The sequence below is a fragment of the Hordeum vulgare genome, chromosome 1H, assembly GCF_904849725.1.
Source record: "Hordeum vulgare subsp. vulgare chromosome 1H, MorexV3_pseudomolecules_assembly, whole genome shotgun sequence".
NCBI lineage: Eukaryota > Viridiplantae > Streptophyta > Magnoliopsida > Poales > Poaceae > Hordeum > Hordeum vulgare.
The window spans coordinates 409,618,386-409,628,026 of NC_058518.1; the positions used below are offsets into that span (position 1 = coordinate 409,618,386).

General features: G+C 42.8%; 1 protein-coding gene across 1 annotated transcript; it reads left to right on the forward strand.

The window, feature by feature from the left end:
- Positions 1-1,849: 1,849 nt before the first annotated feature.
- LOC123441099 (ran-binding protein 1 homolog c-like) lies at positions 1,850-5,149 on the forward strand. Its single transcript, XM_045117622.1, has 4 exons — positions 1,850-2,140; positions 2,226-2,377; positions 2,486-2,611; positions 4,551-5,149. The coding sequence occupies exons 1-4, from the start codon at positions 1,962-1,964 to the stop codon at positions 4,751-4,753; spliced, it is 660 nt and encodes a 219-aa protein (XP_044973557.1). The 5' UTR covers positions 1,850-1,961; the 3' UTR covers positions 4,754-5,149.
- The last annotated feature ends 4,492 nt before the right edge of the window (positions 5,150-9,641 follow it).

Genomic DNA, 9,641 nt, shown 5'->3' on the forward strand with positions numbered 1-9,641 from the left:
ATATTGGATTTATGAAATATGGACCCATATTGTTGTCTCTAGGTGTATTTTTTGATTGCCTAAAAAGAGTTGTACAATATTTATTATTTCCTTCAAAAGAAAGCTATATTTTTTGGTTGAGTGTTGTGGGTGGAAACACTTTACATTTAATTATGATAGTATTTGGCATTACTGAAAAATTCACCCACATATTTTTTTATTGTCATGTTTAAGTTTTTATTGTGTAAAACACCAAGTTAAGGTACCCTATACCACCTTTCAAAAATATTTATCTAAATATGGTCTATACATTATGAGATTAGCATGGGCTCATATATTTTATTTTGGTAATTATATTGTATTTTATAAAATAATTCAGATATTAAAATGAATAATTATAATTTATTGGTATTTATCTAATATAATTTACTTCATTCATATAAGTATAAAACAAATTTTTGCTCCCTATACATGATACATAGGCAAAATGGATGAGGGGTCGTCGAGTCACCTCCACGCATATGTTTATGGTCTTATATTTGGTCATGATAGCATTGAAATATGATCATAAATAATTCTACACATCTTAATGACCATTTTGTGCAATAGGATCATGACCTAATGGACCCAAAAGGTCATAACGTTATGGGCTTTGGACCCTCTTAGACTTGCCATGACTAATTTCAGAATTTTGGTCATGGATAAATGACCAATTAAACCATCGTCATTTTTTGAGGTCATAATTGAGCGTTTTTCTTGTAGTATGGGCACAGGTAGAAAGTTGCGACGATGGAAAAAGTGTTTCGGAAGGCTTTCTAGGGTTTTTGAATAATTGGAAAGTTATAGGACAGAGAGGGGCACTAGAGGCCAAGGGAGGTGGCCCCAAGCCATAAGGACACACCCACCCTCCTGGGCGGGTCCTGTTGGTTGACGCCAACCCGTGGGGCCTCTGGCCTCCTTTCGAAGCTTCCAGATTCTTATTTTGTCCAGTAAAAATCGTCAACATGTTTCGGGGTATTTAAACTTTGTTTGGTACAGTATTTCTAAAAAACAAAAAACATGCAAAAAAAATCAACTCACACTTGGAAGTGGGTTAATAGGGTAGTGCTTAAAAATAATAACAAGTTAATGTCTAAAAAACATTCTAGAATGATAACATAATAACATGAAACAATTAAGAATTATAGATACATTGAAGACGTATCAGCCCACCAATGAGCGCCCATGTCTTGATGACGACAAGACGCACATCAACGCTCTGTGCCAATGGGAGTAGCAGAATGCAGCGGTGGAGGATATTGTGAGAGGATTCGACTTGGTCGAAGGCGTGTTCATGTGTGAAACAAGATGATATGTCAACTCGGTTCCGGAGGTGCTCATATGGTGTATATGTGTCTATGTATCGTATGTACCGCACTATTGATTTTGGGTTCAAAGTAAAAAAGTTGCAAAAGAAAAGTTCTATTTTTGAGTTTTGCAAATGAAAAGATTGTTGAAAGTACGTTGTTAAGAGCATGTACAATGGTTGATAAGATAGTTTTATCTTAAGTCTTGCATATAATTTAGAAATGATAAAAAATGTCTATAATGAGTCATCTCTTAGTCTTATCTTCAAATAACTAGCTATCCCTAAAATTATGATGATATATATTATGCTAAAATATCATCTTTAAGAAAAGACAATTTTTTTATGAGTTCTGATATAGCACTATTGTACCTGGCCTAATCGGTAGTGGCGTTGTTGAGACGCAGTTCAGACCGCGACCCTACGCCAGGCCCCTCGCCCATCACGCTTCCAGCGGGCCCCACTTCTGTGGCGGCGCCTCTCCCTCCGTGGTACACAAAAACCCTAGCACGCCCCCCTTTTACGGCCCCTCCTCTCGACCGACCTCCCACAACTTCCGTAGGCGTCTCACTTCGTCCCCCCTCTCGCCGCCGCGTCGACTCGGAAGTTGCAAGCGCGCCGCCGCCTAACCCTTCCGATGGCGGACAAGGAGCCCGTCGTGGAGCGCCCCGTCGCGGAGGAGGAAGGCGAGGACTCCGCGGCCGCCGCCGCCGCCGGCGAGGAGGAGGACACCGGTGCCCAAGTCGCCCCCATCGTGCGGCTCGAGGAGGTCGCCGTCACCACCGGTGAGGAGGACGAGGACTCTCTCCTCGACATGTAAGCTCCCCCGCGCCCCCTAGGTTTGCTCGTCTCGGCTCGATCTGGCGCTGATTTTTGGGGTTGTTCGTGTGGCGATGCGCAGGAAGGCGAAGCTATACAGGTTCGATAAGGACGGGAACCAGTGGAAGGAGAGGGGCACAGGCACCGTTAAGCTGCTCAAGCACAAGGAGAACGGCAAGGTCCGCCTTGTTATGCGCCAGGCCAAGACGCTTAAGATCTGCGCCAACCACTTAGGTTTGTAGTCAGATTTTGCCCCCTTATTTCCGATCGCTCTGTCGCTTCAAGTAGATTCATCGCAGGATCTCATCTCACGGTTATGGCCTCGATCCTTTCTGTGTGCAGTGATCTCGACCACGAAGATGCAGGAACATGCCGGCAGCGACAAATCCTGCGTCTGGCACGCGGCAGACTTTGCTGACGGAGAGCTCAAGGATGAGATGTTTGCCATTCGGTTTGGCACTGTAGAGAGTGAGTTCTCAACTCTATCCCCCACAGCTAATGTTGCAATTATGTCTTGCGTGGTCTACTTAGTTGGATAGCATGCTACATCACCCTGTTTGTAGTAATATTTTTTTTTTCTTTTGTATGCTTTGTGTGGCGCAAGTGTGTTTGACATGGCCTGGTTACATTCTATAGCTGAACGTTGTGTTATGTCTTGAGCATGTGAAGTTTTCTTATAGCAACATAGTGTTCATGAGGCTCAGATGTCAATGAAAAAAATACGACACATATTTAGGGTGTGTGTTGATACCCTTTATCAGAACGACGTATTACATCTTAAGCTTGTGATCTTGGAGTAATCTAGTATTTACAAGGGGTCGGATGATTTGCCCCACTTTACAAGGGGTCGGATGATTTGCCCCAGTGTTGTCTCAATGACCAGTGGCCCCGGCCCCACCCGGCAGCCTCTCAGGGGGTGGCAAATTATCAAATTGGGAAGTAAAGTGGGGCAAAAGATCCAATTTCTCAGTATTTATGATGCTCGATGGACCATAAAAAATATTATTCATAATTAGTGGTGGTATAAATAAGGGCAACGTTCCAAGAGACAAAGGCCATTCCTTGTCATAGTGAAGGTGACACAACCACAACCTATCATTGTTCTCATGTGACTCTTGATGTTTGTGAATTTATATCATTCAAGTTTCTTCTAAATTTACACCACAACATCCTAGCTATATCATAATCTCAACTTTCAGGTCCTGCTGTAGAATAATAGTGAACACAGGACTGCATGTTGGCCCTGTTCTTTTTGCCACTTGCTCTATGTTAGTGTTCACAGGGACAGAGGGAAACTCAGCAATTATCTGTTTTTGTTCCAATTGCAGAGTATTTATACATTTTATAGTATGCTGAACCTCCTTTTCAAGTGGTAAAGTATGCTTGATATTTGTAGCTTCCTAATTGCATCTTTATGTGGCCTTGTGGTCTGCTGCAATCAATGTCTGGGTGTAACATGTTACAATTTAATTGGGCTGATAAATTAGAAACTTGCAGTTTCAGTGATTCCTGTCATAATTTGGGATTATGCACTGTCCCATTTTGTTCTGTTTCATGTCGGTTTCCCCACTGATAGACAGGCCTGATTTGTGATAAGTGGTGTATGCTAGCTGCCACACACATTAGTCTTTGTTTTTAGTCATGCTCAATGACGCGAGAAGTACAATGATTAGGCATATATCCGTCTTGTTTAACATACTGTCTTGCTCAATATTCATTTTATGGTATTTCTAATTTCATCCAAGTAGAAGCTGTGTATTTGGATATAAATGTACTGTCACTACTTATGGCTGTTGTTCAATCTTATCTATAGCTATAACATCTCTCCTGCAAATTTCCCTGATACCCTGTTCAAGTAGTCACGTTTAAGATGTGTAGGGAGCCTTTGGATCATCAGCCCACCAGTTTACCTTGGTTAGGTTCCACTGGGCCTGTTTGAGTTATATACCCTACCCAGGCAGAGCTACTTGTTTGATAATATGTGGTTAGCTGATACAACTTGAGCATATTCAAGCAGCAGTATCTACCCACTAGCAGGACAACAGTTTAGCGCTGCATTTTTCTCTGTAATTGCTGTCAGAAGAGAGCTGCATATGTTCTCGCAGTGGAGTAAAGATTCTAGTCCAGTTGCTTGGCAAAGCTAACTTTCTCTACCAAACACCCATCCTTTCCTAACAGGGTTATCATTATCGTTTAGGAACTAAACACACCTGCAGTGTTTTGCATGGGTTGCCCCAGTCAACCAGAGGTCAACTGATAGTTGTGCAATTTCTTTTGCTCTATGCCACCATAATGATAGTATGCTGATGCTCCATATTTTTATTTCACTAAGTGCAAACTTTATTGGTCATTTGGATCTTCTGAAACTAGAATGTCTCTGCTAATGACTCCCTTGTCTATTTTTTAGATTGCAAGAAGTTTAAGGACTTGGTTGATGAGATTGCTGAGTCGCTTGCAAAGGATGAAGGCGGCGAAAGCGTAGAAGGCTCTTCTGCAGCTGGACTGCTGGAGAAGCTTAGCGTAAATGAAAGCAAACCTGAGGAAAGCGCAGCAAAGGAGGAATCATCCAAGGAGACAGAAACCAAAGCCGCGACAACCCCCTCAGAGTAGTGGGCAGAGCAGCGCACATCAGAACGGTACTGCTGAGCTTTTGCTCAGTGGCAAGAGTCAGTTTGTGGGTCCTTCCTGTCGATGGAAGTTGGTAGTCGTTGCCCATGACATATGCTGAGAACTTTGAGACAGTCAGAAGGTGTCTTGAGCAGAGTCCATCTTCACCCCCACTGGGTGTTCACGCATTTGAGTATTTATTGTTATATGTAAAATATCTGCTCGCAGTATCGAGGTTGGCTTTTGGATGGTGTTGTCTTGCTTTTGTCGAGAACTCGAAATGTAGTCCATGAGTATTGAGTTTGGAACATTTTGGGTTTTAATTGTGGGTATTTTAGTTGCATCGGCCGGTTATGGATTGCATACAACTTATATAAATTACCCTATATTATTCTTGCACATTTGATATGGCAGTTCCTTGTTGGTTTGTTTGCCTTGCCATGTGTGAAGCCGCTCCAGATCGTTGGTGGCCACTGACCAGCTACCGGCCTTCGTTGAATATGCTTAAAAATCTTAAATCTTACTAAATGATGTTTGACAAGTTTCACACATTCATCTGAACATACGCATCTTCACTATATCTAACCGTAAAGCATGTGCATCTTCACTATATCTAACCTCTTCACTATATCTAACCGTCAAACATGTCATATTTTAGTCGACCAATACTCAACGCCATACAACATCACGAATCGAATCGTCATCCTATAGAACACGTCTTTTAACTTTTAAGGCACTCCTGTGTCATTAAGAATGCCAGAAGCTTGACACCATTTCATCCACCCGGCTTTGATTCGATGGCTCACATATTTGTCGATATCATCTTCTTTCTTTACTATTGACCCTAAATATCAAAAAGTGTTTTTATGAGGTACCACCTATCCATGAAGACTAATACCCTCCTCATACCTAATACTCCCCCCGTCCCGAAATATCTGTCGCAACTTGTCATTTTGCAGAAACAACCTGCGGTGAATCGCCGGATCTGGCGTCAGCGAGACGGATCCGGACAACAACCACTAATTGGGGGCTGCGTTGGCTGGACGGCGGTGGCCGCAGTGCCGAGCGTCGACCTGTCTGCGCCGGACGCGGGGGCGGCCGTGGTGGCCGCGTGCCGTCGCGTGGGATTCTTCAGGGCGGCCAACCACGGCGTGCCGGCGGCCTTGACCGAAGCGCTGGAGGCCCGTGCCGAGGCCTGGCGTCGGCGCAGCAGCAAGAGCATCGGTGGTCTAATTCATTTTTCCACTTGATCTGGTGGTCTAATTGCTCAGTTTTTCTGTTGATTGTTTTTCATTAGCAAAAGATGCTGGTTTTAAGGTTATTGCTCACCGGTCCTCTAAGTCTTGTTCAATTAAGTTCCTTGTTGCTTGAATGGTAGCTTCATTTAAGAAAATGAGGTGCATTCTAGCTTGGGTTATGACTTGCGCAGTTGTCCTAATACATGATGATTTACATGATAGGTGGTTGCGCACATGATGCCAGATTTACCTAATGTTGGAGTTGAGAGAGATATGGAAAGTTTCAAAGAATTTTTTGAAAATCCAGCATTCCGAGCAGATGGTCTAAAGATCTATCCAACTCTGATTCGTGGAACTGATCTTTATGAGCTGTTGAAAACTGGAAGGTACTACATTTATCCAACACTTGATATTTTATTTCCTGCTTGATATTATGATCAGTCTTTTGGTTCTCTAAAGTTTTAGAGTGAGAATTGAGAACCTATATACTGGTGACATTTGTTGTGTTGCAGGTATAGAAACTACCCACCAGAGCTGCTAGTGGATATTGTAGCAAGGATTTTGTCGATGGTACCGCCATGGACACGAGTCTATCGGATCCACAGAGATATCCCTATGCCTCTTGTTACTTCTGGTGTCGAGAAAGGTAACCTGCGTGAGCTTGGTTTGGCTCGAATGGAAGACCTGGGCTTGAAATGCAGAGATGTCAGAACCCGTGAGGCTGGAATTCAGGTAAATATGGGGTTCTGTGAAGTCACTGCCATGTGCTTATAATCGATGGAGTACGTGTCCTCATTGTTCTTGTTGTGCATCTCCACACAGGATATCCATCACAATATCAGGCCTGATGAAGTAGAGCTTGTCAGGCGTGATTATGCCGCAAATGACGGCTGGGAGACCTTTCTCTCATATGAGGATACAAGACAGGTACTCAAAAGCTTGCCAGCCTATTCATTTCATCGCTGGGATGTGAAAATATGCTATGGTTTTATGCTGTGTTCCTGAATAGGCATATTTTTTCCAACGTAATTATGCTCAATTTCCTTTTACTTGCGGGACCAATGCCCTCACCATTGGACATCAATGTCAGTAGTAGGAGTAGTAAGGGTAGGAGTAGGAGTTGGAGTAGTAGGAGTAGGGAGTAGTAAGGTACTCGAGATCCATGGTGACCATTAGTAGTGTGATGGATTAATCCAAATATTCTAAATTAAACATGCAAATAAATTCCAACAACTTCAAATAAATTCCAACAAATCCATATAAATACCAAAAAATTCAAATTAATCTGAATTCCTTTCCTTTCCTTTCATTTGACAAGACATACACACACACATATTTGAGTTGACATACACATACACATACACGTAAACATCCCCTCTATTGCCCTTCTCCTATAAGGGCTCGAGTCTCAGCAACTAGATCAACACTGCAAGATAGAAAGATTATTGGCCTTCCCTCGTTCTGACGCCGATCCTTGTGCAAGTGTGGGAGGTTGTAATTATTTCCTCCTTTGTTTTTCATGACCTCAACCATAACCGCTTGTAGGGTCACAAAACTTCTGAACAACTTGTCGACCTCATAATTCTCGACCTCTTCGTCCACACCTTCTACCAATTCTCGGATATTTTTCGGTGATCTGCAATCAGTCAGAGACCGAAGAGAGTTGTGAAAGCAGAGGTCTAAGACATTAAAGTCGGGGCTGTTTGGTGGTTGCTGCACCAATTGAATGTCAAGATCTGTTTGTTCCACAGCTTCACGAAAAGAAACATCATTAGGAAGGACATGGGGTTTAGCATTATCTTGTTGAATAAATATGGTTGCCCCCTCATCTTCGTCAGGCCATTTGTCCTGAATTGAAGGGATAACTTTATTGATAAGATAATCTCTGGACACATTTCTTGTCACTTTCACGGATTTCAGTTCTTTTGTTCCCTTTGCTCTGTTTTGACTTGTTCTAACTGCTTCGGTCTCTTCGACAAAGGCCCAAGTGCCGATCTTTCCATTGAATGTCACCTCCCCATCATCATTGTATCTTGGCTTAGCCACTGCAGTGAGGAACATGATCTTTCCAATGCTGTTAGTATTAGGCACAATGCGCATGGGTGGAGGTTCTCCCGACAGAAGATAATACGTGTTCTTCGCCCTTGTCATGTCGTACCACTTCTCATCGATATGCACGATGTTTGTCATCGGCTTGAAGAGTGGCCTGGAAGTTGAAATCCAAAGCTCATCGAGCATAGATATGCAAAACTTCAGTCTTGTGATCTTATTCTCTGGCTTGAGGGTAGGCTTCACGGTGTTGGTGACACGCTTTAGCTCATCCATCTGAAACCTCCTGTGTAGGGTCGAGCCTGGAACACTTAGAGATCTTGCTAGAGCTCGAATCCTCCTTCTTTTTGTTTAGTGGGATTGTCGATGTCCTCAATAGATCCAGATCTTTCCTCTTTCTGACGCTTCTGCCCTTCTTCTTATTTGAGACATCCACTTGTAGGCCTTCCGCAATTTGTCGATTTGCATCAGACCATATTCTTTCTACCGTTCGTACGGTTGTATTCAGCAGTGTTGCAACGAGCAGCTTGTCATCTGGGCAAATATCTCCATCTCTGCTCTTGATTACTCTCAAAGCAAAATAAACACCAAACCTTTGCTCATTTGTGAGGTTTACCTCACTTCTTCTTATTGCTTCCTCTTGAGCAATTGCTTCCTCCTCAGGAAGTGCTGCCTCCTCATGAATTGCTTCTTCATGATATCTTGGGGGACTGAAGTTGAGATCCAAGAACATCCCCTCTCCTGATGAAAGGGAGCAAGAGATAAGTCAATTCAGTTAACACCGACTGAAAATTCAATTAACACTTGAGCACATTTATAGTAATGTTACAACATGTTTTCATATTGTTGGAGTATTTACCTGCTGCATCCCCCTCTTGATGATTTTCCTCTTGATTTTCAGGTACTCCATCCTTCTCTTCTGGAGGAGTCAAGTTCAGATCTGCCATATCCATGACGATGAGTCGATCCTCCTCTTGATTTTTAGGTACTCCATCCTCCTCTTGTGGAGGAGTCAAGTTGAGATCTGCCATATCCATGACGACGAGTCGATCCTCCTCTTGATTTTCATGTACTCCATCCTCCTCTTGTGGAGGGGTCAAGTTGAGATCTGCCATATCCATGGCGATGTCCTAACAAAAATTTAACATTTAGTTAACTTAAGGAATTCAAAAAGGACATGAGTAGATTATTGTAAAAGGACATGAGTAGATTATGGTAGTACTCCAAATTATAGTAGTGACCATGTAGTGTAGTGTAGTGACCAGTACTATAGTGTAGTGAAATTTAGACCAATTCTTTCTTCAGATTGACTACCTGATCTGATCTGATCTAGTGATGTGAATTCACCACCCACAAGTCTCAAAGACAATAAAAAGGGAAGAAAGAGCCTTGCCATAGGTACATGGTGTGTGTGTTGCACTTGAACAATCGTCCCGGTTTCTATTATGTGTTTTATGGTGTTTCTTTGGTGGTGTCATGGTGCTTGACGGAGGTCCTTTGTTTTGTGCTGTGTGTAGGAGGATGTGGGCATAATGAAGAACATGGGCTTCGATGCCTACCGGTTGTCCATCTCCTGGTCCAGGATTTTCCCAGGTATGTGTGAG